This window comes from Hydra viridissima, unplaced genomic scaffold (assembly GCF_058129835.1).
Source record: "Hydra viridissima isolate aposymbiotic clone 2 unplaced genomic scaffold, HvirCarnegie_v1 scaffold_6, whole genome shotgun sequence".
Classification (NCBI taxonomy): Eukaryota; Metazoa; Cnidaria; class Hydrozoa; order Anthoathecata; family Hydridae; genus Hydra; species Hydra viridissima.
Window position 1 is genome coordinate 2,498,314 of NW_028324305.1, and position 26,432 is coordinate 2,524,745.

The 26,432-nt window shown below is 32.6% G+C and overlaps 4 protein-coding genes and 1 long non-coding RNA gene across 7 annotated transcripts in view; 4 read left to right on the top strand and 1 right to left on the bottom strand.

Moving 5' to 3' along the window:
- LOC145189693 (uncharacterized) overlaps positions 1-4,227 on the top strand; it is a 4,867-nt gene extending 640 nt beyond the window's left edge. Inside the window, exons 2-3 of the mRNA XM_080066343.2 lie at positions 1-1,451; positions 1,690-4,227. The exon at positions 1-1,451 is cut by the window's left edge and continues 31 nt beyond it. Coding sequence (XP_079922469.2) covers positions 1-1,451; positions 1,690-3,863 — 3,625 coding nt within the window. The 3' untranslated portion in view covers positions 3,864-4,227. The remainder of the gene's footprint in view (positions 1,452-1,689) is intronic.
- Positions 4,228-4,786: 559 nt separating this feature from the next.
- Positions 4,787-6,047, bottom strand: LOC145190188 (uncharacterized). Its single transcript, XM_080066979.2, has one exon. The coding sequence runs from the start codon at positions 5,844-5,846 to the stop codon at positions 5,007-5,009; it is 840 nt and encodes a 279-aa protein (XP_079923105.2). The 5' UTR covers positions 5,847-6,047; the 3' UTR covers positions 4,787-5,006.
- Positions 6,048-6,153: 106 nt separating this feature from the next.
- Positions 6,154-9,444, top strand: LOC149886612 (uncharacterized). Of its 3 annotated transcripts, XR_016453755.1 has the most exons (3): positions 6,154-6,183; positions 6,869-7,170; positions 8,245-9,444. It is a non-coding gene; the product is annotated as an uncharacterized LOC149886612 (long non-coding RNA). The 3 variants fall into 3 exon arrangements; XR_016453754.1 differs by lacking the exon at positions 6,154-6,183 and having other exon boundaries at positions 6,812-7,170; XR_016453756.1 differs by lacking the exon at positions 6,154-6,183 and having other exon boundaries at positions 6,812-7,122.
- A 949-nt stretch (positions 9,445-10,393) lies between these two features.
- LOC145190389 (uncharacterized) lies at positions 10,394-15,954 on the top strand. Its single transcript, XM_080067234.2, has 8 exons — positions 10,394-10,800; positions 11,080-11,136; positions 11,325-11,429; positions 12,025-12,135; positions 12,255-12,908; positions 14,003-14,123; positions 14,288-14,384; positions 14,493-15,954. The coding sequence occupies exons 1-8, from the start codon at positions 10,617-10,619 to the stop codon at positions 15,339-15,341; spliced, it is 2,178 nt and encodes a 725-aa protein (XP_079923360.2). The 5' UTR covers positions 10,394-10,616; the 3' UTR covers positions 15,342-15,954.
- Positions 15,955-16,707: 753 nt separating this feature from the next.
- Positions 16,708-21,794, top strand: LOC149886613 (uncharacterized). The gene has a single exon (XM_090091769.1). It carries the CDS (start codon positions 18,339-18,341, stop codon positions 21,786-21,788), a length of 3,450 nt encoding a protein of 1,149 aa, XP_089947895.1. The 5' UTR covers positions 16,708-18,338; the 3' UTR covers positions 21,789-21,794.
- Positions 21,795-26,432: the final 4,638 nt, after the last annotated feature.

Here is a 26,432-nt window from a genome sequence, read left to right on the forward strand (position 1 = left end):
TCATCATCAAATCAGCTCATCTTCGCAAAAATTACACGGAATATCCAATCATGGACAACGGGGAATAGGCCATCACAGTTCCACGAACAAAAGATTTAGTATACCAAACAAAGATGACGAAGCAATAATTAGCAACAATATTCAGTCACCTGAAAAAATAACAATCATTAAAAAGTCTGGGTCTTTGGTTGGCTCAGAGTTACCAGGAGCATACGGGGGAGATGAAGAATTAACTGATGTAACTGATGGGAGTGGAGAGGAGTTGGTGAGTGGCTCAGGACGCAGTGTAGCCGATATTATGGAGGCAGCCCGTAATGCGAGGAAGAAGATTTTAGAAAAAAAGTTAAAAAGAAAGAAGAACTTACTCGAAAAGGAAGATTTTCCAGGTCTTCCTGTGAAAGAGCTCAACAAATCAGACAGTGAATCAGTGTTGAATGTTGACAGTTTAACTGACGATATCAGCCAAGAAAAAACGGATCAGAAAAGTTCTGCAACAATCGAAACAAAAGTTGCACCAGATGAATCTGTCACAGTTAAATCATCTAACGACTCTTTATCAGATGGCAATGATCCATTTTCCACGGGTGAAACTAAATTATCTAGTTCTGTGGATAACAAAAGTTTATTGGACAGTAAAGAAGTAATATCAAAGGATATTTCTCTTAATGAAAAAGAGGCTGATTTGTTTAGCAGTAATATCCTGCCTAAACCAGGAATCAACCCTTCTGCAGCATTTCAAACTGGAGTGAGCAGTACTAAAAGAAAAGACAAAAAAGCATCAAAGAAAATTCAGGATAAAAAGACAAAGAGCAATCTTAGAAAACCCAATAAAAAGTTCTCCAAATACGAAATTTCTGCAAAAACAATTGCTATAGACACGTTAAAAAAAGGCTATGTTGATTTCTTAAAGAGTCAAACCAAAAGTAACGTAAGAGAAGCAAAAAAAATGATCACCAAAAAATCGACTCACACGAAAGTAAAAAAGAAAACGAATGCGCACAGCAATAAACCAGCTACAAAAAAAGGCAGCGATATAATCTCTCAAATTCAAAATATAGCTAGCCAAATAGATGCTGTCGAAAAAAAAAATGTAGAAGATAAGAAACTGATAAAGGAACTGCAAACGAAAAAAAAAACTTCTGTTGAAAACGGAAGTGGCGATTTTGAAGCAAGCGGAGAATTAGATTCCGATTCAGGAGCCGAAAAATCTCAATCTGTTTCGAGGAACTCCAAAATTCATAAGAAAAAAGTTCGGAAAATTGTAGAGAAAATTCAGCAGGACATCGATGAATTCAAACTAATGAATTCAAAAAATTTTACTGACCAATCGAGGCTTGCACAAGATAACAAAAAAAAACTGTTTGGTCAGCAAGAAGACAAAGTTAACGAGAAGAAAGATGAATTCCTAATGGATAACGATACTAGTAGTATTTCTCACGGAGATAACGGAAGTAAGAATCTCTTTTTTAAATCATTAGAATTTTTTTAGAGTTTTTTTTCTCCAAATAATTAAGTTCGCAAATTAATGTTTAAATAAAACATTGATATACATAAAATTTATAAATTGATATGTAAAATGTATGGAGAATTAATTTTCAAAATGAAAGGCAAAATACTATTTACAAACATCATGTCAACGCCTTTTTCACATTTTTTTAAGGGTATGTGAACGTATGCTTCAATTTTCAGGTCCCGACGGCTTTGAATGTCCTTGGGTTTGTTTTTGGACGTGTCATTCTTATTGTCCCAAAGAATGTTGTCACAATCCATACGATTGCCATGGAATTTGCCGCACGTTTTGTACGCCTTATTGTAGTGACCGTTGTTGTGCACCAGGCAGTAGGCGACTGCCGAAGTTAGAGATCTCGTTCCAAACCCCCGCTGAAACAGGTAAGTCTTCAAACAATAAAAACAAAACTTTGCTTGAAGAGAAAGTCGAAAAGCAACTGAAAGTTTTGGAAGAAAACCAAAAAATGGTTGAACAAGTAGAGGCTGTAAAACAAGCGGAATCGTATGCAGCTGAACTTTTAGGTATGCCACGTGATTGCCCATTATTCTGTAATAAGATTTGTGCACCGGGTTTGTGTGCTCAAGATTGCTGTGAGAAGTCAACTATACTATCATACCTAAATCACGAAAAAAGTTTATTAGACCAAGCACTACAGTATAAAAAGCAGCTTTCAATGCTCCCCAGACCTCAACTTGATGCTTTACTCGCTCAGCAAGATAAATATCTTGAAAATATAGTGCAGCTGAACAACCAGGGTCCTCAAATGTTTTCTACGCTCGATCAAACTAATGAAAATGCTCTACATCCTAAAGCAGCAATATTACCAACACCATCTGCTACTCGGACTGCTCAAGTAGCCGGAAATTATAATCAACAAACTCAATCGAAACTCTACGGTGTTTCTCAAGCCGCACGACCAGCAGCCGCGCAAAATTATAACAACCAGATAACACACGAACACACTTCATTGCCACAGCAACAAACAAATCCTCCGGCAGCAAATATGGTTTCTACGCAGACGTCGCAAGCGCAAAATCCTGTTACAATTCTAATTCAAACTGGTTCGCAACCGATAGCAGGCAATCATGCAGAATCTTCTCAGCTTTACACAGCTGACAATAAAAATCCTTCTTACCAAGCACCAATAAACATTCCTAACGCAGCATCATTAAAACAAACTTCGTTACAGGCAGGAAATCAAAACAGTTTATTACCAGCACAATCTAACAACGCCCTAATTCCTTCTTCTCCGTATGCAGCACAAAGATCGCAATATGCGCAGGAAGCACAACTTTCTCAGCAATCTTCTCTTTTCCCTCCTCTTAACCTACATCCAATGGAACCACAAAACTACGTAGCTAATGGGAAGTCCTTTCATCAAGGGCCTCCACTTGTTTCCGTAAAGCCACCCTATCCGAATGTGAAGGCACCTTCCATTGCAAACAGGCTAGCACAACAACAACAACAACAACAAATACAAAAACAAAGGTTATTCCAACAGCAGCGAATTAGTCAGCAGCAACAGCAACAGCACCAATTGCAGATGCAACAAGCCTTTTTTAAAGCAACAGTAGCCCCTCTAAATCTAGCGCAACAAGTTTCTGGCAACTCCGTGGCAAATTTTGTTACACCAGCTCCAATGGGATTTCGTGATGTCTCTGAGTTCCAAGCTAACTCAGCGTTAAATTCTGTGTCAACTCATGCACTTGCTTCACCACAGGAATTTACTCTATCGCAGCAAATAGTAAATTTTCCACCTTCTGCACCTTTATCTTCTCAGGTTTCACATTCTGCATCAATTGCGCCACCCTCTCCTGTTGGACAATTATCAGCTCCAGCTCCAGTTTCAGCTCCAGCCCCAGTCCCAGCCACAGCCCAAGTCCCTGCAGCACCAAAGCGTCCTGCAGTTATAATTGAAAACATGAAACCATTTCAAATAGGAGGTTTGCTTTTCACTCCTGAAGTAACAGTTGCGGATCCTAATGATCCTGTCCCACCAGGCTATCAATCAACAACTATTGTTCCAGAACCACCTGCCTCAGCACCAGCCGCTCAACTTGTTACAGCTGGTGCACAAGTTGCCCCAAGTGCTCCAGCTTCTCCTATTGCACCAGCTGCCCCTGCGGCATCCACATTACCAGAAACACATGCGTCTGCATCAGCATTGCAAGTTGGTACACCGTTCTCATTAACTAACGACGTTAGCTCATTTTGTCCGACACCAATTAATTGTCCAGAAGGTAAAACTGTTGATCCTGATTATTGCCCACCAATATGCAGGACGTCATGTATAGAACAGTGTCCAAATGAGTGTTGCCCAAATTATGGCCGTCCCGTTGAGCAAAGTAAATGAACAAAATTGGTCACTAAATAGAAATCTTCACACTAAAATACTTCGAGAGAGATCAAAAAGCTTGTACAACTTCATAAAGTATACACTAAGTATACAATTTAATCCTAAATGATGCAAACATATAAAACTGGTTTGAATCGTTCCACAAAAAAACTATGCTAACGTATTTGAACGTCCGTAGAATTTTCAAAAAAAGAAAACGTTTAATGAGCATTTAACAAATGAAAATTAAAAAAGCACCTCGGTACCGGTCGTTTTTTGTATATAAGTAAGTTTTTATTGTTTTTTAAATTTACGTTTTTTTAAACAAAATGCAGACCGATTTGTATTATAACAAACGTTTAACAGATCCCAATTATCTTCACTCTTTATTATAACGTATCCAATTATTTAAAAATCGAATTTAAAAGAAAAGCGAATAGGTTTTAAACGGTTTTAGATCAAAACTATTTAACCGGTGATTAAGTTTCTAACGTGAAAGTGAACTAGGAATACTTAAATATATAAATGTTCATTTTAATTTACTTGCATATGCAAGAAAGTATATATAGCATAGCAAAAACTTGGTCTCCTAGAAACGAAATTAAATGAATTTAATTCAAACTCTTCAACAAAAACTACTTTTTTTTATACCAAAAACTGATAACACAAACGTTGCAAATTATATGTACTCATAATTATATGTACTCATAATTATATGTACTCATAATTATATGTACTCATAATTATATGTACTCATAATTTTAGAGCTGGTTGTTTTCGTACCACAAGGAACATATTTTTTTTGAGCTTATTTCAAATACTAAAAACTGGTGTTTTTTTTTCATCGAGGTAAGCAAAAAGTATTGGTTGCAATGAGGAAAAAGAGATACGTATATTATTCTTATCATAACTCCAGCTCAAAGAAAGTATGCTTTACGTTATAAACAAACAAATATTGTAACAGTCATTTAGTTCAGAATTAATTCTGGTTTTAAATGTTACATCTTCTGTTGTTAAAACGTTTATTTGCGTAATAAATAAAAAAATTTCTTAATGAAATTTTAAATAAAGGAATACTTTCACAAAAGCAAAAAACACTTTTCACCAAAGAAATATAAAAAATATTTCACCTAAAAGATAAAAATACAGACTTAATATAAATTACAGAAAATCGAACTCAAAAGGAGAAGTCAACAGTTTGTCAGATATCGAGGGTGTGTAGCAATCTTTGGATGGAAATGGGCTATTGCAAATCTCTGATACTAATGAAATGTTGTATCCGTCGTATAGAAATGGATTATAATTGTTCTCAGCATTAATATTAAAGCAGAGTTTGTCTTCCGCATAATAATTTTCAGGAACAAATAGCTCCGATTCTTTTAGGGTCATCACTAGCTCTTCCCCGGATAAAAACTCCGTGTATTCCATATCATTTTCTGATAAAAGAGCATCCTTGCATTGAGGAGAATACGAAGAACAAACCGAAGATGTTAAGCGGGACGGCGATGCACTTTCTTGCTTAAAAGAATTATTAATATCTGGTAAAAAAAATCCATCGAAGGGAATATCATAATTTTCATTTTGATTTTGCGAATTCTTTTCAAAACAAATTTCTTCTGAGCCTTGAATCTTTGTTTCAAATAAACTCGGCTCTGAATAAAAGCTCGCATTTTCAAGTTCTATAAACTGTAAGTAGTCCATGGTCGGTGAAGGAACCCGGGATTGATATGAAAATTTCCAACCTTTCTGTTTATGCTTGGGTGTTAATGATTTAGTTTTTTTTACAGTTCTGTGTTTTGGTTTTTGCTTGATGCTCGCCGGTATTAATTTTGATAAAGAAGTTGAGTCCTTACTGTCAATATGGTATTGAAGAAGCTGTTTTTGTAAAAATCTCCTGTGATTTGTGTTACGTTTAAAGCAACTTGGCTTTGATAGAACTGTTTGAACGCTGGATGTTGCACTGTTCATAAAATTTAACAGATTAACCCCGCTCGGCTCCATAATTCAAAAAAGTAGTGTACTCTTGTGGTTTGTTAGTTTACCCTTTTAAAAAAACAATACGTCTGAACCATTAAGAAAATCTTTCTGTTGGAATACAAAACACGAATCGAACGACTGACCTAATTTAATGTGCACTTGGATTTGCCGGGTTTATTTATACCTTGTTCGATTGTCATGTGAACGAGAAAACGTGTCCAGAACAAAAGAACTTTCTAGTTCATTGTTCTATTATAAACACTATCTCACAGGGGCCACTCAGGTATTAATTGCTCGACTTTTTATTTTACGAAATAAATCAAATATCCTCATTAATCATCAAAAGATGGAAATTTCAAAAGTAGGTTTAATTGTCTTTTCATAGTTATAAACCCCCTTTTTTGCTTTTTCGTATATAAACGACTATTACGTTTTCATAATTACAGTTCTTTTTACGTTCTCACGCTTCCCTCGTTATAAAACGCTCTGGAAGTGCCTTTTAAAATATACGTTATATGTATTAAAAAGGCTAAAACATTGTGATAACGTTTTAATTTATTTCCGTTTATACTTAACCACATCGTATGTAATATCTTTTAAACTTCAAAACTTAAAAACCTGATGAAAAATGAAAAAATAAATAAATAAAAAGTGAAACTCTCTATGTTAGTTGTATAAAACTTAATCCTTTTTTTTTTCAAATTACTCTTTCGTTTAAATGTCAATTATTTTTTGTTTATAATTTTAGAAGTCATGTTCAATCGTAACTTTACATTACAAATCGGCTTGTAATTATAAATTTTTATCTATTATTACTTAATCTATTAACATACAGAATTTATTGTTCTGGACATCAAAACAAGAAGATTTTTTAGATTCTAAATTTGGTAAATAAGAAACGACGTGGTACAAAAACCGTCTATTAAAAAAAAACCCTCATAAGTAACTTTAAAGTAATTAAATTCTACTAAAAAAACGTTTAGATTTGCATTTACAAAAGTTTTGACGCGTGCAACGTGTAAATGCGAAAAGTTTATCTTAAACAGTATCAAAAAAAAATTATGGAGTAAAAAGAACGAACACTCGTTAAATATTTACGAAGATTGCGTTGTTTATCTTACGTTTGTCGCTGCAGACGAAACTTTCAAGCGTTCTACATCTATTCTAATTAAAAGAAACGTCTTTTGGTAAACAAAATTGTTCCGAAAAAGGATTGTTAGTGGAATGGAAAAGTTTCTGAAGCGTGGCATTAAACAAACGAGAAAAACGACATCTCAACGAAACATAATTAAATGAAAAGGTATTTATTAACACGTGACCGAAAGAGTGGAAATGAAGTATTTGCAAGGTTACTTTATATTAAAACTCTTTCTTTATTGTTTTTTGCCGTACTATTAATATCGGCAGAAAGCAGGACCCTAATATATAACTATTTATATATTTCTAAAATAGTCTTTACGAAATATTTTTTGAATAAAAAAAGCCGACATTTTTTGAAACGCATCTAACCAATCACATGTCTCATTAAAAGCATGTCTCATCAAACGCACGTCTCTAGTGAATTCTAATGAATTTTCAGCCTAATAAAGCAATCCAAAATTAAAAAACTTATGGGAAATCTTTACACAGATTTAACACAAAGCTTTAAAGTCATTTGAAAAAAAAATTTTTTTTTTCTCTCCATTTTGTCTTCACGATACTTTTTGTTGACATTCTAAAACGAGCATGCACAAACTTTCTTTTGTCGGAATGAAGAGACGGAGCAAGGACTCGTTTTGAAGAACCCGTACGTTAGAATGTTAACAAAACAGGTGTAAGTTAAAAATGTAAAGTATATTATTACGGTAGCCACGGTTACCACGAGGTAATTTCTGCTTTTTACGTCGCTCTCACGATTTATGAAAACAAGTTATCATTAATATGGATATTTTTTTATCTTTTAATTTTATTGTTCAAATAATCAAATTTTTTCTTTTTGAAGACTCACTCTCTTTCATTCCTAGTTACACGAGACTTGTGACATGTGGAATAGGTCAGAAAACGGCACTTTAGGGCTAAGCTTATAAGGGTTATTAGGCGATTCTTCTAATTTTTTATGCAACTTGATTTGTTTATATTTTTCTTTAAAAGTTTTTGTTCGGTTGAAAAAAAAAAGTAATTTTAGAGTTCTATTTCATGGTCAATCGTCTAAGATTAAAACAAATTTAATTCTGAAAAAAGAAAGCGGAATAAAGACATCGCTTTAACAATAAAAAAGTAATGAGCTTAAAACTGGCAAAATTCGCATAGAGAAGGTTCTGGATTCGGTAGAGAAGGTTCTGGATTCGGAAGATAAAAATAATTTGAGGGGAGTGAAAACTGATATTTATGCTTTTTTACTTCGAGAGAGCACAGGTTTTTTTCAAAATATGCTTTTTTTTAGATATTGTTCGTGTGAAATCGCAAACCTTTTTTTGAATCAGACCTTTTTTTGTGCTCGAAAGTTTTTAAGTGACAATCGCCAGCAGCAAAGAATGCAAAAGAAGACCAGTAAAGTTTAAAAACGCTAAGTTGGAAATGGTATTGAACCAAGACTCATGCAAAACTCAAGGGTAGCTTACTTGAAGCTTTGAGAGTTCTAAACAAACGATTTCCAACCGTCTCAAACCTATCGGTAGAGTGGAAAACAAGGAAATCGGGTTCGTAGAACTCAAGCGCTGTTTTTTCACATGGGAACAACTGCTCCAAAGTCAGAATCGGATGGGTTTTTTGTATCGAGTTGTGACGCTTGACTAAAAGTAGATCCACTACGATAACTCAAAGCGCAGAAAATTGTGGGGTAAGCCTGGCCATGCAACAACTTAAACGACGAAACCGATTATTTATGGCAAGAAGCTAATACTGTGTATCTGATGGAATAAGCTCGGAGTGATCTGCTATGAGCTACTCCAGCCTGAGCTAATACCATCACTAAGGCTCTGAAACCAAACAAAATTTGATGACCAACAAAACCAACAAAAATTGATGAGATTGAGCTGAGCATTGATACCTTATATGACAAATGACATGACGAAGTGATCTTTCAGCACAAAACACTCGTGTTGCAAAAGTAATCAAGGACACTGGAGGCGCTTCAATAGGATATCCTACCCTAGCAGCCAATACTGCTTCTTCCGACTATTTATTCTGGTTGATGACTCGTGACCAGGCCGAGCAGCATCATTTCTAATGAAAAGCCAAAAATTGGGTCGATTCATGGATCGCCTAAAAAGAGAGATTTTTTTCTCGACACGTGATTAGTATGTAACTTGAAAGAGAAAAAAAAATCTGTACTTTCAATAAACTCTTTAAAATGATCACATCCAATACAATGTAGTTTATTCAAATTCTAAATAAAATTTACGATCAAAATCATATAAAATTTCCTCATGTGACCAGGACATCAAATTGTAATATTTTTTTATGATGCTTCGCCACAGATGCTTGACCGACCCTCCTCCTCTGAGAAAGATTTTTTTGGTACGAATAACTCCACTTCTTCGCCATTTCATTTTTTTTTTAAAAAAAAAGAAGTTTTTACGTATACTTGTATTTATGTACTTATTAATGTTTTTGCATTTATCTGTAAGCATACATTTATTTATGCTTTTGTCTGTTATGGATGTCTTATAAATATTGATTTTTGATTCGCAAATTATCCTTTTTTGAAGTTTTATTAAAAATGGTTGTAAGATCTTTCAATCTGTGTTACTATTGGTTTAAATTTAGAGGAAAAATCCTGCAAAAAAAAAAAAAAAAAAGATAAGAAAGCTGCGATTGAAGCCTAATATTCTTAAAAAAAAAATCTTGAAAGGTCAAAATATTTCTAAGAGTACGCTGCTTAAAATAATTTCAGAATTGTAGCATGCTGTGTTAATATACTTCCAAACATACAGGCTTAAAGACAAAATTTGATGACACTATAAGAAGAAACAATCAAAACGTACTTAAATGTTTAAGCTAAATTTAAAATTAAGAGTTTAATGTTGTTTAAGTCCAAAAACAAAAGTGTAAGTTATAAGATGACATTTGTAAAAATAGTCAAACATCTTAGATACGTTTAACCTCCAAGTTGCCATCAATTGCTAAAAGAAGTTATGGATTGCTTTCCAGATAGTAGTCGAAATAATCCACTTTGTTCTGAAGTGAATTTATTTTATCCACAATGATGACATGAAAAAATTTTCTGACTGTTTTATTATTTCATAATAAATCAAACCTCAATGATGACAGAAAAATATCATGAAGATCTAATGAAATATATATATATATATATATATATATATATATATATATATATATATATATATATATATATATATATATATATATATATACATATATATATATATATATAAAGGTAAATCTCCTAGTCTTGATAAAGCATGAGAATTTAGCAGCAATCATGCTTAAAGATTCTTCTACAATGCAGTATTCATGCGCAGTCGGAGTCAGTGTCGAAACCAATGAGTCTAACTGTTTTACGCTTAAGGAAGCAGCCATACATACTGCGCAAAACCGATTAACTTTTCTTTGTGTTCATCCAAGCAGATAATGCTGGTTTGACCCTTTCAAACAAATGAACACGACAACTTTTTCAACTAAAGACAACATTTTTTTAAAATTTTTTTAACGATTTTAAATAATTTAAAAAAACGGCTAATAATTTATAGTTGAAAACTCGTCAGACTCGTCAGATTAGGTTTGGATATGATTTGAGTTTATTTTAAAACCCGCAAGATTTATGCGCTGATTTGATATATAGTTAACTTAGCAATGGCTTGGAGCAGAGTGAATGCATACATTTTTGCGCTAGCACTTTTAATACGTGGAATCCAATTAAAGGGAGATACAGAGGCGTTCACAGCACAAATAGTCGAAAACATTGTTAAAAAAGAAATTGCCAGAAAGATGCCAGCCGCAGTCAATCACAGCTACAGAAAAGGAAAAACATTGTCAGGCAAGGATGTAGTTTTAAATACAGTATGTAACCAGTTTTTGCTCACTTGACATGAGAACTTTTGTTAACATCACAATCATTTGGTAAAACACTACTGGGTAAAGAAGTGTACATGTATATGCTTATGTATATACTGATGCATATGTATATACATGTCCATATATATGCTTTATTTATGCGTACATCTAGGCATATTTTAAGCACATACACATTTGCATATAAAGATATGTTTATGTATGTATATGTATACGGATGTTTTTATGCGTGTATATTGTCTAGGTGTACATCTAAAAGCAGCAACAGATGCAATCAATAAGTTGGTGGATGAAAGCATCGGTTTGTTATTTTCAACAATTTTTTCACTTAAAAATAGTCAAAAAAGACGTCAAGGAAGATAATATTAAAATAAAAAGCTTAAATAATAATTTCAGGTGCTTAAATGCATTTTATATTTATTCTGTAAATCATAAAGTAAAACGAGATATTGATGCAAAGCGTTTGTAGCCAAAATTTTCTTTTATCAGTGGATAGGGTGCAGGAAGCGGAGAAGGAAGTTTCACAAATGCTATTAAAAAGTATTGAGCATCATATTCAAGACGCTGGAAAAGTCTTGCTCAAACAAGACGAAAGTAAGTATCAATTCATTTATGTAATCTAAATTATAACATTGTATTACGTGATTTTGTTAATTATTGTATTATCTGTTTCTTTTCATTTGTTTTGTACCTTTTGTATGGTCGGCTTTTCGAGAAAAAACGGTTTTTAACCGGTTTTTTGCATCTTAGAATATTTCGAATTATTTTTAAGTATTTTTTAAAGTAAAAAAGTCTTCGGCTTGTTGCATAAAAATTAAAAATCAAAAGTAATTAAGAAGAAGCCTATTAAAGGCACAAAGATTGTATAAAATGTGGTTTAAACGTAAAAAAATAATTCAATCTGATTTACAAATTCGCAACTAAGAAACATTTGCTAAATTTTGAGTCTTTAGCTTTTTATTTAGCAACTTTTTTTTAGCTGAAAATAAAAATACAGCAAAAAATGTTAAGAAAGCTGCGACAACCATAAAGTTTGACGTGTAAACCATGCCATGACCCAATTGTCTTACTTTCCCAAACAATTCTAACAATCTTAGTCAGCTTCAAGTTATTGGAGCTCATTTGAGTCATTTTGACAGCACTGGATAAAATCCTCTTCGTTGGCGTAAATAAGTATTTTCTTTTATAGATCAATGTCGTGACAAGCTGGAAAGTTGCGATCGACTTGCAATTGCTGGGGTTTGTGAAACTTCGAAGGATGCTATGGTTGTAAATTGTCCGAGCACGTGCAGCTTTTGCGGTAAGACAAAAGTTTTAGTTTTTATATTGATACCTTACTGCTTTATCGTATTTTTTAAACACCTAAATCAAGCGTATTTCATAGTTATTCTCCGCATTACATTAGCATTTTATTTTCAGAAATGCTCGATGACTTGAAAAAGCAATCAGAGAAGGAAAACAGTGAGATGGAAAAAGCAAAGCTGAAGGAAAAGAAAAACAAAGCAAAAGTAAAAACCAAAGTGTTAAATAAAGTTGCAAAAGCGAAGAAGGCGAAAAAAATTAAGCATAAAAAAGTATCAAGTTTTGCACCGGAAGAAGTTAAACTCATCCATCAAAATTTGCTCGATCAAGCAATTGATCATGCAAACCTTCCGATGGCAGTAAGTAACGGTGTTTCTTCGCCAGAAAGTTCTTCGGACTCATTGGTTGAATCCAAAGCTAATTTATCTGAAGACGACGCAAGTAAAAAAGAAGACGAAGAACAAACGGAGCAACAAACGCACGATACTGATGAAGAAGCAGAGCGTGCTAAAGAAATTGAAGCAAAAAAAGAAGAAGAAAAGTTGCAGCGTAAGAAAAAAAAAGCTGCGTTGAAAAAAGCAAAGGAAGCGAAAGCAGCAAAGGCAGCAGCAATGCAGGCTGTCAAAGAAGCTGCAGCGGCTAAAGAAGCAGCTAAACAAGCAGCCAAGGAAGCTGCTAAACAAGCAGCCAAGGAAGCTGCTAAACAAGCTGCAAGAGAGTCTTACAAAGCGAAACCATCTTCTATATTATCTGTAGGAGACTTGCAAGAAGGTAATTTAGATTCAAACCCATCTTTGGAAAGTGTTGACCTATCAGCAACGTCAAATTCTGGCGAAATTGCTGGTGCAAATGTTGACAATGACTCTCTTGACAATAATGCGTTACTGCAAAAAGATTTGTCTACGCTAAAAGACTTAACAGAGACTGATGTTATAAATAAAAACAAAAACAAAGACAGTAATTCTTCGAAGAAAAATGGTGTCAACAGAACAACCGACAAGAAAACGGATGCTAAACTAAAGCACGAAATCGAAAACATGGTAGACAAAGCTTTCGGCGAGTTACTATTATAAAATATCAATAGACTGACGTAAGTAGGTACAACCAAACAAACACTAAGGACGGCGAAGAATTGTCGTCACACGTGTAACTAAAAGTCACCGTTCTGTTCATCATGACATGTCCTCTCATCAAGACTGTAGTAATCAAGACGAAATAAACTTAAATTGTATGATATTTACTATATCATATCTCGATCATTTTCAATCATTAATTTGAAAAACATTTTTTAGAGGCTTGTGATCTAGTTTATCCAATTATCGTTTTAAAACTAACGGAAACTAAATTGTAATTAACTAAAGTCATCTTTAAACCGTTTGATACAGAATAAAAGATTTCCCGCAAATTTATTTTTCTTCTTTCGCGTGTCCCGTATCATTAGATTTTTTTTTCTAATTCTGCATTATACCTTACCACCGTTGAGATAACTTCTTCATCGATGATCCAATACTACTGTGTTTCTTTTTCAAAAAATCATCATGCCCTCGCACGTTTCAATTTAAGATTTTAATTTCTATTTTCTTAAAAGAGGAAATAGAGTCTCAGGTGACAAAAGTTAACAAAAACAGCTGCAATAAAATTTCACCTTTTAACGAAAACAGAAATGACGACAAAATTATCTTCAGATCCAACGCGCTGACAGTAGAAGGTATTCTGTATGTATTTTTGGAAATAAAATGCTATAAGATCAGGCGGTACGTGTATATATATATATATATATATATATATATATATATATATATATATATATATATATATATATATATATATATATATATATATATATAATCATTTCCTTTTTGTAGCCCACTACTACAAAACACATTGTCATCCATTATGTGCAAGAGAGTGTTTGTCATCGTGTGCTCCTAAATGCTGTGCAAAAAGCCCTAAGATTAAAAAGCATTGCCATCCCATGTGCAAAAAGTAAGGTTTGATTATTTTTTTGATGTTTTGTGTTTTATTCTGTGTGTGCGGAACCCAGTTTTTAATTTTTAAATGTGAGTGGCAATTGCACGGTCAAAATTCTCTTTTGTATGATTTAGTTTGAAGAGGTAAAGTTTACAAATAAAATTTGAAACGATTTTTAGAATATGCTTGCCATCTTGTGGGAAAGGTTGCTGTGCAGCAGGAGTAGTTCCTGTTCCTCTGCTTGTTGAGGGAATGTGCCCGCCTGGTTGTCCTTTGGTAAGAATATAGGATCTATTTTTAAACTTAAGAGAAATAAGAATTTAGTGGTTCCTACTCTGCGAATATACTAACAGTAAAACTAAACTAATAAAATTTTATATTTAGCAATGTGCTCCACAATGCCTAGATACCTGCTGCTCTGGTCCTTCAAGCCAGTTAGTTTCTCAACTTACACCATCTTCTAGTGATTTTGCACAACAATCACAAAATCTTAACCGAAACCTATTAGCTCCCTCTTTATGTTTTGGAAGTTGTCTTAACTCATGCGATGCATCTTGTCCTTCCACGTGTTGTCCCAATAATATGGCACAGCAATGCGGAGCATCTTGCCCAGTAAGCTGTGCTCCTCAGTGCAATCAACAATGCTGTGCAATCGATCTAAGATTAGTTTCTCAACCACCCCCTTCTCCTAATCTTCCTCCTCCACCCCCACCTCCTCCTTTTCTTCCACCTGCACCAATGTCACTTTCTTCTCTACCCTCTCTCCCATCACCTTTTGATGAATGTCCAGGCACTTGTCCGAAAAAATGCGCACCAGGATGTGACTTTGACTGCTGTCGTCCTTTTCTTGATCCATCAATAGTGCGTCAAATGCAAGAAGAAATGCTCTCTCCTCCAAAATTACCTTCTCTTACTCCAACGATTGATTTACCTCAACAATTTATATCTAATCCTGCATACCCACCAGCAGCACCTCCTATGAGTAAAGTAATCCATATTCAACATGTATATACGCCTCAAAGAGCAGTTATACCAAGTTCTACTAGTGAATTACCAGCTTCGTGTCCTTCTGAATGTCAAAAACAATGCGGCCCAGCTTGTGCACGAGATGGCTGCTGCACTGATAAAAAGAAGAGGAAAAGAGACGAAGTGCTTTATCCTCTGTACGACTATGGTTATAATTGGAATCAAAGGTACACAATTCCAGGAGGATCTGTTTTTTATGAAGATTGATAAGTTTTTGGAAATCATATTCATCTTGTTTAGCACTTTTAGTAAAAACCCTGAATGTGTGAGATGCCATTATGTCCCTATTAAAGTGCCTTAAGTTTCAAGTCATCCAATAGACATTTTACGCCATAAAAAAAAGATGCCAGCGTACCTTGAAAACTTTAACCTTAGAAATTGGTTGCATAAAGTACAACTTTTTATCATTAATAAGGAAACTATATTTTTGTAAAAACCTTTGATTTGTTTATACATTAGCTACGTATTCGACAATAGTGAAGTAAAATTGCACATGCTTTTCACACGCTCACAACTCCCTTGCAATTCACAAACTCTTTACTTCTTTAAAAAGATTAATTACTCTCGATTATTTCGTTTTAAATCTCGATTATTTCGTTACACCAGCTTTTTTCCTTTACATTGTTAATTAGTTTGAACGTTATTCATGTCGGCAAATCGTCAATGACATGTGTACATAAGGTACTCTAACAAATTTGGTTGTTAACAAACTATTTGATTTATTTTTGTACAAAGATATTGTTTTTAATGTAGCTTTTTGTTCTATTATGTAAAAGTGAACTATTTATATTTCGTAAAAATTTGAGAAGAGAAACTCTAACGAAAGACTTATTCAATTGTTACGAACGCTTGCGGAGAAGAAGTGGAAAAAGTTTGTTTTTGACACAATTTCTAAAGTCCTTTTTTTTTTTTTTGATCGGTGCTTGATTTACTTAAAACTAAAGTTTATACAAAGTATGCCCCAGTCTTCTTTTCGAAAGAAAGAGGGGGTTGGATGAGATCTCATCTTCTATATATATAAATATATGAATTTGTTATGTCTTCGCTGGATTATGGTTAAAATTTCTCATAATAAATTAATATTTGTATTTAGAGAATACGTATTATTTGATGTTTTCTTATTAATATAGCATACACTCTTATACAAGATGTCAACATTCAAGTCAAATATATATATATATATATATATATATATATATATACACTAAATGACCATATGTAAAAAAAAAAAAAAAAATAGTCATTTTGAGAACAACGACGTTATGTTAAAAAAAAAAAAGTCATTTTGAGTAACTACTTTTAGAAAGTTTTAATGGCAGTGAAGTTTACAGCAATTATCAATTAGTGAACGACCGAAACCAAAGTTATAGCCGAAACCAAAAGCACCGAAATTTTGGTTCAGTAATACCTTAGCCGAAGGTTGCGTAAAACTGAAACCTAGACCAAAACAACCGGCACTTTCGGCCACGGTTTTACTGAACAGAAGTTTCGGTACTTTCGGTTTCGGCTAGAACTTTGGTTTCGGTCGTTCACTATTATCAATAAAACAAACATTAAAAGTTAGTTTATTATTTTAAAAAATTTGTGTTCTTTTGAATTATTAGGAAAATATTTTTTTGGTTTTTGAAAATGAACTTTTTAAAAATGATTTAAGTGAATTTACTTGAATAATTGGGGAAAAAATGGATTTTGCGTAAGAGAAAATTTATTTCACAAACCAATAAGGTTCCAATCAGAGGGATCGTAAGTTTTAAATTCAATAAGAACCCATCACGAAATTACATCATGAGATCTCATCGTCTCCAGCCAGCTCGCCACTGAAAGTGTACAAGGTTAGAAAAATAGATAACTGTAGTGTATTAGATTAGAAAAATAGAAAAACTAAGCTATTGGGTGAAAAGTTTTATTTTAACAAAAAGTCAAATGTACTAAGCTTGGTTTGATGCACGGGCATTAAAGTTAAACGGCTGAACTACACGCATAAACTCGTTTTAATGTCTCTTAAACCGTCTTTATCATAAATATTACCGTCTTTTGAGAAATTTTTAAAAAACATTTGTTTCACTAATTTTAAATGTTAATTTTTTTTTTTTTTATAAACATGATAATGATTTTTATAAATTTAATTTGAACTTTATTTTGTTTTAAACCCCGTAGAATAATATAATTAAAAAAAAAAAAATGTGTTGTTTGATAATAAAAAAAACACGGTATCGAAACGGTTGAGAAGCACTGCTTTTTGACAAACCTTATAAATTTGTTAAAGAACCTCGTTTGATTAAATCTAAAGTTTATCCAAACGATATTAGTACTTGTGTTAAACTTTTTAGTGTTAAATTTTTATATTTGACAAAAGAAACAAAAATTCTTTCTCGATTACTTGCCGTTTAGTCTCAATTAAGTAATACAATTACGTCGTCTTTATTCTAGGTTTACACGAAAGCTAAATTCCCATGTGGATACAGAGCTTTACATTTCTTATAAACCCATAAATTCCCATGTGGGCCAGAACACTATATTTCTGATAAATTCATAAGTTCTAACTTAGAATCACATTTCATAAATGGTTATATAAAATTGTGATTTATTTTAACCAGAAAAAAAAGTCTATTTAAATAGAAAAGTCTAAACAATTTTTCTCAAATCACTGAAAAACTATTAACTACAAAATATTTTGATATTAGTAAATTATTAATTACAAGATTAAAGAGCTGTTAAAATAAAACTTTGTAAAAAAATACCCAGAATGCAAAAGATTTTCTGCAAAACGTTTGCATTATTGGTATTTATTAAGAATTTTGCAAACTAGAGCACTAAAATGTCTTTTTCATATCGAGCATCATATTTTCATATCATATCAGCATCTCTCGAGCATTCTGCTCAAGGGAGCACGCTTCTTTTATTATTATCTTTTTTTAAAAAATATTTAAAAAAAAAGCAGAATAAAGTTAATGTAGCGTACAGTTTTTTCATTCTCAGCATGCCTAATTGCTGGTATAAAAACAACAACCCTGGGTAACTCGACGTTTGACTCAATTGGTTACTAGCAACAATAAACAAACAGATAGTTTTTGAAAAGTTCATGCGCTTCTTAAAATAAACAGAAAAGTCATTTGTAATGCCCTTAAAAGAATAGATATATAAACTATAAATGGCTTGAAACGAGAATAATTTGAGAGGATTTTACGAGATGAGAGGATCGTTATGACAATGTTAGGTAAAGCGCTGATTGCATGCTTAGTTATTTTAGTTCAATTCGAAACAATTCTAAGAAGCGATGCAAAAAAACTGATATTTCCCAAAAAACACAAATCTTCACGAAGCCATTTCAATAAGTTATCTACTGGCAGTCAAAATGCAAAAGCATCAAATACAGGAGAGAAAAGAGATTTTAGTTTTTCTGAAAAAAATAGAGACATCTACTTCGTAAACACTCCGAACTGCACACTTAGAATCGACCAACCAAAGCGTTCTGTAAAATCAGGATACCCGGAACCAAAGATAATTTTCAATAAAAGTGTATTTGATAACTCTGCTTACAAGGATAGCACCAATAAATCTGCCGTTGTAGCTGGTGTATCGACAACTCCTGAGATTTTTGTAGCTAATTTATCGATGCTACAGAAAAATTCTGGATTGAATTATACTGAAGAGCAAATAAAGTCAAATAATTCAAAAGAAGAGGTTCAAAATGCAAATTTAGGCGAAATAGGTAAAAAATCTACGAACAAGACTAATTTGAACGAAAATTCAGAAAGCATTGATAATGCCTTTAACGAAATTGTTAACGAAGAGGCGCTAGACGCCTTAAATCATTTTGTAAACAGTTTTATAGGCGAAGAAACAAAAAATCATAGTGCTAAAAATCAAGAAAGTGATATGATGGGTAGACTGGAAGAAAAAGGAGAAAACCAAACGAGTAACAGTTTCATAGACGAAACGAATTCTGAGAATTTTGAAAAACAAAATGAAACAGAATACAAAACAAAAAGCCAAACAGAACTAATATCTAATGAGGACACGAAAAAAACACCGGACCTTACCACTAACCTCATCGGAGGAGAGAAAAGTAGCGCGGACACTAATCAGCAAGAAGAAGGAAATTCTTTTAACAAACAAGTGATAAATGAAGTTATTCATAAGTTATTTCTTGCAAGAAACGATGAAGATAAACTCAGCAAGCTGTTGAAAAACGAGTCACTGAAAAGCAAAGAAAATTTGGATACATTAAAAAAAAGTGACTTAGCAACACACAACGAATTAGAAATACACAACGAGTTAGCAACATACAACGAGAGCTCCTTTGTAGAAGTAAAAACTATGAAAGACACCCCGAACAAAGAGATTTTTTCAGAACCTAATCCAAAAGTCAATAGTGAAAAACGAGACATGCAAATCGACAGCCGAATGAAGTCGCCGAACGCTGCACAAAAAGTAGTGAGAATTGATATGCACGCACAACAAAGATTAATGACCTTTATTCAAAGATATCGAAGCTATATAAACAGCTTCTACAAACATGTCCACCAAATAACTCACAACCCTGAGTTCTGGAAAAATGTTTCGAAAGAATATAATGTGCAGAACTCTTTAAAAAGATATCTTGTGTTTGGTAAATATCAACCAGGTCCTTTAGTGCGTGCTTTCTTAAAACTATCGCCAAATTACAAAGACGTTTTACAAAATGCTATTGAAAAAAGTTCCGACCCTAAAGTCCAACAACTTTTAAGACTCTCTAGTGCTTACAAGGCAGTTCTACGGGCGGCAATCCGAAGATGGCCCTGCTATGTTTCAGGAAGCAACGCAGTGACTGGCTCGAAAAAAGATAATATGATAATAAACGAGGATACAGACATTGCTGAAGAGCTAGAGGCAACAAGAATTAACAACCCGACTAGAGATTTTCTTTTCCATTTGCTAGACAATACTGCTAATCCCAGTTTAGAAGCTACGCCTATTCATTATTATCAGCAAAGTTCAACGGTAAATCAACTCGTTAGCCGTAAAAAAGTAAACGTTTTAGATAAAGCAAATCAAATACAAAGCAAATCATTCGATCATCTTAAAGACTCAGAAGAACTTGAACAATCGAAAATGGAAGGTCCTATTTTCATAGTATCTGGCAATCGGAAGCGTCCTATTCCTGATTCAGGAATGGAATATATAGGTCAAAAGGAGTTAGATATTGAAGACCTTAACAGTCCTGAGAGTTCATTGGTAAATGAAGACGAAGAGAATTTTCAAGATGAGTCAAAGGAAAATTTGAAATATAAAACAAAAATCATAGGAATCGAACAAAGCGAAAAAAACGACGTAGAATCTAAAAGTGAAACTCGTACATCAAAGCCTGCAGCGATACATATATATGAAGATAAAGGAGAATATAATAGTAAAGATCCGGACAATCCAAGGAATGTTAATATTGAAATCAGCAAACTAGTCAACTTTACTCAAAATAATTTTAAAGAAAATGAGGAAGACCACACACATTTTCCAGCTTTTGTTAAAGACGATGAAGCTAAATTTTACGATGAACATTTATTTGCAAGTAAACTTAATAAATACACTGGAAATGTAGCGAATACAACTAACGACGGATATGTTGAAGAAAGGAATGAGAAGGAAATAACACGTATCGATAATGTACCACATGAAGTAGCAAAGCAAATGGAAGCGGTCGAAAACAGCGATGAAAACCTTTTTTCCGATGGTATTTTAATGTTAGATGGTAAATCCGTTCCTGATTCATTTGATCAAAAAGGCGGATCAAAGTTTATTAAACTGGAACAGTTCAAGTCATCTTCTGATCTTTCAAATGACCATCAAAACAGCGAGGAAATCTCGTACTATGAAAATCAGTTGAAACAGTTGAAGAAAGAAGAAGCAAAAGAGTATTTAAGTGGTATTCCTTCTAAACGGGTAGCAATGCCTACAACCGCCAGCCTAAATCACTTCAACACTCTGCAAGATGCATCTTTAAACTCAGCTAATTTTAACATATTGAAATTAATTGCAAGATCTCAAAGAATCTCACTTCCCAATGGTTTCAGGACATCGTGGATTCGAAATAGCACAGAAAAATTGGACCAAGCTAGTTCTTTGCCCTTATCAAAATCTAATTTTATTAATGGCGTTAAAAAACTTGAGAAAAACGTCAACAGCGGTGATGCAATCGTTAAAGCTAATCATTCCAGTGATGAGTTTGAAGAAAAAAACGATAAACAAAATAAGGAGAAGGATTTTCTCCCTGAAGCCGATATAACCATTGAATCAGCATCTGACGAGATGAAAGAAGACATTACAAAGCAACTCTCAAACTCGTTGCAATATTACGGAGAAGGTGAAACTCTATTAAGCGAATTAACAAAACAATCGAACAAAACGAATAAAGACGAAGATAATAGCGCAAACAAAGAAACAAGCTCCGCTGCGCAGCAATCGGAAGGATCAGAAAACTTCGTTAATTCATTATACGAAAAAAAAAGTAAAGAAAAACCTAAAGAAACTAAAGTCCCCTCTCAATCTCATGCCTCAAGTAGAATAACGCAAGAAAAAACACATTCAAATGGAAGAACGTTTGACTCTAATGACAGAGACAACTTTTCTATTAGAGGAATAAAAAAGAAAAACATAACGAAAAAAAGAAAAACATAACAAAAAGAGAGTCAAAATTTCTAATATCTAATACGTCACCATAATAGTTTACAAATGTACATTTTTCTACAACCAATAAAATTTGAACACAAAATTATAGAAACTAAATATTAGAAGCAAAACCATGAAAATATAAATGAAAGTGTTCTACATATTGACGGCAATATTTACAGAAATGATAAGCAATTTTTTAATTTAATGAAACGCATTTTACGACCAAAATAATTCAAATAATTTTCACCTTATAAATGTATTCAAATTTTCCTATCTTTAAAATAACTTAAGAAAAACTGCTATAGTTTTATAAAAATGGAAGTTTTTGAGATTTGTAGTGCTAACATCCACCCTCATCTTAATTTGCACGGATGTCATTAATTTGCACGGATGTCATTACCAGAACATTGCTTTTAATGAAGTTTCTTAAAAGCATATTTGTTCTCAACTCTTTTTATATGATAGTGTGATGGATTGCGTGTGTGTAATGGTTATTTTATTACCTCACTTTGATGAGCGGACATAACGCTTATTTGACTGAACCTTCTCAGTGTGAGAGTGACCATTACTTACATTTGTTACGCCTGATGGTTTTATTTCATAGGGACGCTCAAGTGCCAACTAAAAAACAGTTTTTATAAATGTTAAACACAAATAGACTCCACCTTTTTTTTTTTTTGCATTTATTTTTGCATAAATTATACCCTAGTTGACTGATCTTACAGATCCTACAAGAATCCTATGGGTTGAGTTGCACAAGTCCCTGCAAGACCTATAAGCATCCTTTTGAAGGATCTTGTAAGATTTAAAAGAATTCTTATAGGATAAGGTAAGATCTAAAAGAATATTTTAAAAGATCTTGAAGGATCAAAATAGGATTCTCATAGGATGCTGTAGGCTATTTAATTTTAGATTCGTAATAGGTAAGTTTAAGTTGGAATTAATATTTTCTTATTGAAATAAAATTTCATTCTGTGTAAAATAAATTTTGCACATATTAAAAACTAAATAAATAGTATAGCAGATATTGTTTTTTTTTTAGTACATGTACTAAATAAAATGTAAACGTTTTTATAGATTAAACAGGATATACCTTGTTATAACAAATGAAAATGAAATTTTTATAACGAAATTGTTAAAAAAGCGCGTTTCTTAATTTCTCCTTTAATTATCTGAGTGAAGTTAAGAAACGCGCTTTTTTTTCATTTGTGAAAAAAAGTATATTTTACAGAATTAACATTAACAAAACAACTTTTCTGTTTTTACTTACGATCTTACGAATCCTTTAGGATATCCTAAAGAATAATATAAGAATATTGCCATCCTACAAGACTTATAAGTTTTCTGTAAGATAGTCAACTAGGGTAAACTAGCATTCAATTTTTTAAAGGATTAAAATTTTTGAAAGCGATTTAAAAAACAAAAATTAAAAGTCTAAAATAACTGCAAAATTGAAATCATTGTGCTCTGCTACAAGATGGCACTTCTCATGCTTATACGTGGGCGCCGGCAGGATTTTTTTCAAGGGAGGGGGGGGGGGGCAAAATAAAATTCAAAAGTGATATTTCAAAAATTACAAAAATCCATCAATTAATCAAGTCATTTTATTAGACCAGTGACAACAGAAAATTAAAGAAAATGTAAAAATAAAAACACAAGAGTTAAATCATTGTTATTCAGTAAATAGAAATTTTAGTCGTCTGCGTTCACTGCCAAACTTTTTCCATAAACTCACAAGAGCGTATTTTTTCACGATGCACGCTCAGCATGCACAGCGCTCATAATGCTAATAATGCTAAATTATACCAAATAATGCTAATTTATATAATAATATAATGATTAGTTAAAAAACATTGATTTATTAAATACAAATTAGACATATTCCAAAAAACAAAACAAAAATTAAAATGCAACAGGTTAATTCAAGTTAATCAAATTAAATATATATAATTATAATAATCAACATTTAGCTAGCAAAAAACACAAGGTAATAGTATTATTAAAATGAATATAACACAATAAATAGGAAAAAAAATAAATAGAAATACAATATAAACAAGAAACATTTTGCCAACAAACAAAAAAACAACAGCATAAAAAAGTAAATGAAACTGACACATTAAAAGATAATTTAAAAAATTTGATCAGTGCATCCAATTCTTTCTTCGTTAGTTCGAAGTTTATTTGTTTGCGTAAGAACTTTGTTATTGTAATTCGATTTCTTTTTTATTATTATTATTTCCTTTATTTTTGATAAGATATCGAAATAAGCAGTTAAAAGAAATATTGTGAGTATAAAAACTTGTTATTTTGCTTTTCCAGGGGGGGGGGGGCAACTGCCCCACCTTGCCCTTGCCTGCCGGCGCCCATGCGCCTATAATTGTCATTTTATGAATTATAATTGTAAGAATTGGCGTCAATCATATGCAATTAAGGCCGAATCCAGCTAAAAGATAAAAGAGGTTTAGGCAGGGAATGGTAAGTTTTTTCAATACCATTTCTTTGAAGAATGATTTTTTTCGGATTGTTTTTGCATCAAGCTCATTAACAAAATACTATAACATTTGTTTCTTTCTATTCAATCAAAACATTTCCAAAGATGAACAAATTAATCATTAAAATAAAAAAAAAATTTGTTTACCACATGTAATGTGAACGAATTTATGATTAAATATGATTAAAATGCTAAAAAAAATGTTTCTGTAGCCCTTCGCACGTCCAAGTAAACTTTTATTTTTATCCAGTAGGATTTTAATAATGTAATATAAATCAATAATATATTCAAACATTGGTAGCGCACAAATTGTTGATTTCTCAGGAGAGAAATTTAATAATTTAGCACGATAACAATAAAAGTGTTGTTGTCTGTTTATTCTTCGTTTATTAAATGGATTTTTTTTTTTATTTAAATAATAAATAAAAAAATGTGTTTATAGCAAGCATATGTTTAATAGATTTTATGCAATAATATGCAATCTAGCAGTAATATTATCATTGTTATATCTATTGCTTTTTTGTTGAGAAATACGAAAGAGTTGCATGGAGCCTTAGAGCTCCAATTTTTCAAATATATAAAGTTTGTGAAAAAAATCTGCAGTTGTTTTCGACGGCCGACAAAAAAATTGGATACAAACGGAAAGAAAATTTTTAAAATTGGAGCGATTTTGAAAATGGTTCAAAAATTTTAAACGTACACGTGACACTTTATCTTTCAGTTTTCTTTTCAAACTGCTTTTCTATAAAATCACACAAAACTTCAAACTGCTTTTACCATCTAAAAAATGTTTTATTCTTATCTCTCGCTCGATCAATTTGCTCGATCGATTCGCTCGAAGCCTTAAAAAAAAAACAACCAGTAACTTTGAATACTTCCTCGTTTATATCAACGATGCTTCCTAAAAACCGCAGTGCTGAAGCATTTTCAGATTTATCCAGGGCGCCTGGTGCGCATGGTTATTTTACAAATTTTGTAAAGCGTTTACAACCCGTGGCATAATTTCTTGATACTACTTTTTAAACTACAACGCTATTTTTGTTTTAGTTGCGCGAGCTTTTATTTCATTGCATTAAAATCATAACAACTCGCAACATTTTAAAGCTTTTTTAAAAATTTAATTTATTTGGTATATTTATTTGGCATTTCACTTGCAATATCACACTTGACTTATAGTTCATTGGGGTGAGTAAGATTACGTTACACACACGCGCACGCACGCACGCACGCACACACACACAAATAATACATGTACACAAATAAAATGCAAACCTATATGCAATAAAATTGCAATTCTAATTGCAGAGCATCAACCATTCAAAAACTCATTTAAATACTCAGATACACTAAGGTATTTTTTGTTTTTTTGACTGGCGACAAAAAAAACTTTCTCCGGACTTGAGAAACTATGGAAACTGGGTAATTTTCATGAGACGGATCAATTCTCACCTTTTCTTGAAATCTTACTTCAAAAGCTTCCGTGCCGACATCTTTAGTAGATTTTCTTCTTTGAGTTAATTTATGCTGTTCTTGATTGATATTTTCATTCCCTGACGCCAAAGAAAGCTGACCAAATGTACCTAACAGTAAAAACCCAAGAAAGTTGGATACTTGTTTTACAATGCTTACTTAGAAATATAATCAGAATAATCCACCTCTCTCTTCTTATTTAAATCAATTCCCCCTCCCCCCTTTTTGTTATTTAAAAAAAATTCATAGGTTTGAAATTTCGAACTTTTTCAAACTTAAAAAACGTTTTTAAAAGCATAATCGAAAACCAAGAGAAAAAAGGAGGGGGGAAGAGGGTTTACAAAATACCTCCGTAGATTACTTACAAATTACTAGAGTTTTTTTTTTTTTTTTTTTTGAAGTTTCGACTTAAACTTTTAAAAAATTATTACTTCAAAAAAGGAAATGAGTCGTTTGAAAGAAAACTTGAGCTACGAAAAAGTGCTGTTTAGTTTATGTTATGACAAAAATCCGGGGGAACTATTCCGCCACATATTCATAAGTATTATTTCTCTTCAAACATGAACATTGAATTCAATTGCGATAGGAATTATGCGAAATTGTATATTGAAAGGGTCAGGAAATACAGTTCTCCGCTGATGAAATAACGTTCCATTAATAACAGGGCTTAACATATTGCACAATCC

Bases quoted from the DNA above. Each gene is read 5' to 3' on its own strand.
- LOC145190188 (XM_080066979.2), bottom strand. From the start codon at position 5,846: ATGGAGCCGAGCGGGGTTAATCTGTTAAATTTTATGAACAGTGCAACA.
- LOC149886613 (XM_090091769.1), top strand. From the start codon at position 18,339: ATGACAATGTTAGGTAAAGCGCTGATTGCATGCTTAGTTATTTTAGTT.
- LOC145190389 (XM_080067234.2), top strand. From the start codon at position 10,617: ATGGCTTGGAGCAGAGTGAATGCATACATTTTTGCGCTAGCACTTTTA. The intron at 10,801-11,079 runs GCAAGGATGTAG...TATATTGTCTAG, and splicing joins AAAAGGAAAAACATTGTCAG to GTGTACATCTAAAAGCAGCA. The intron at 11,137-11,324 runs GTTTGTTATTTT...TTCTTTTATCAG, and splicing joins GTTGGTGGATGAAAGCATCG to TGGATAGGGTGCAGGAAGCG.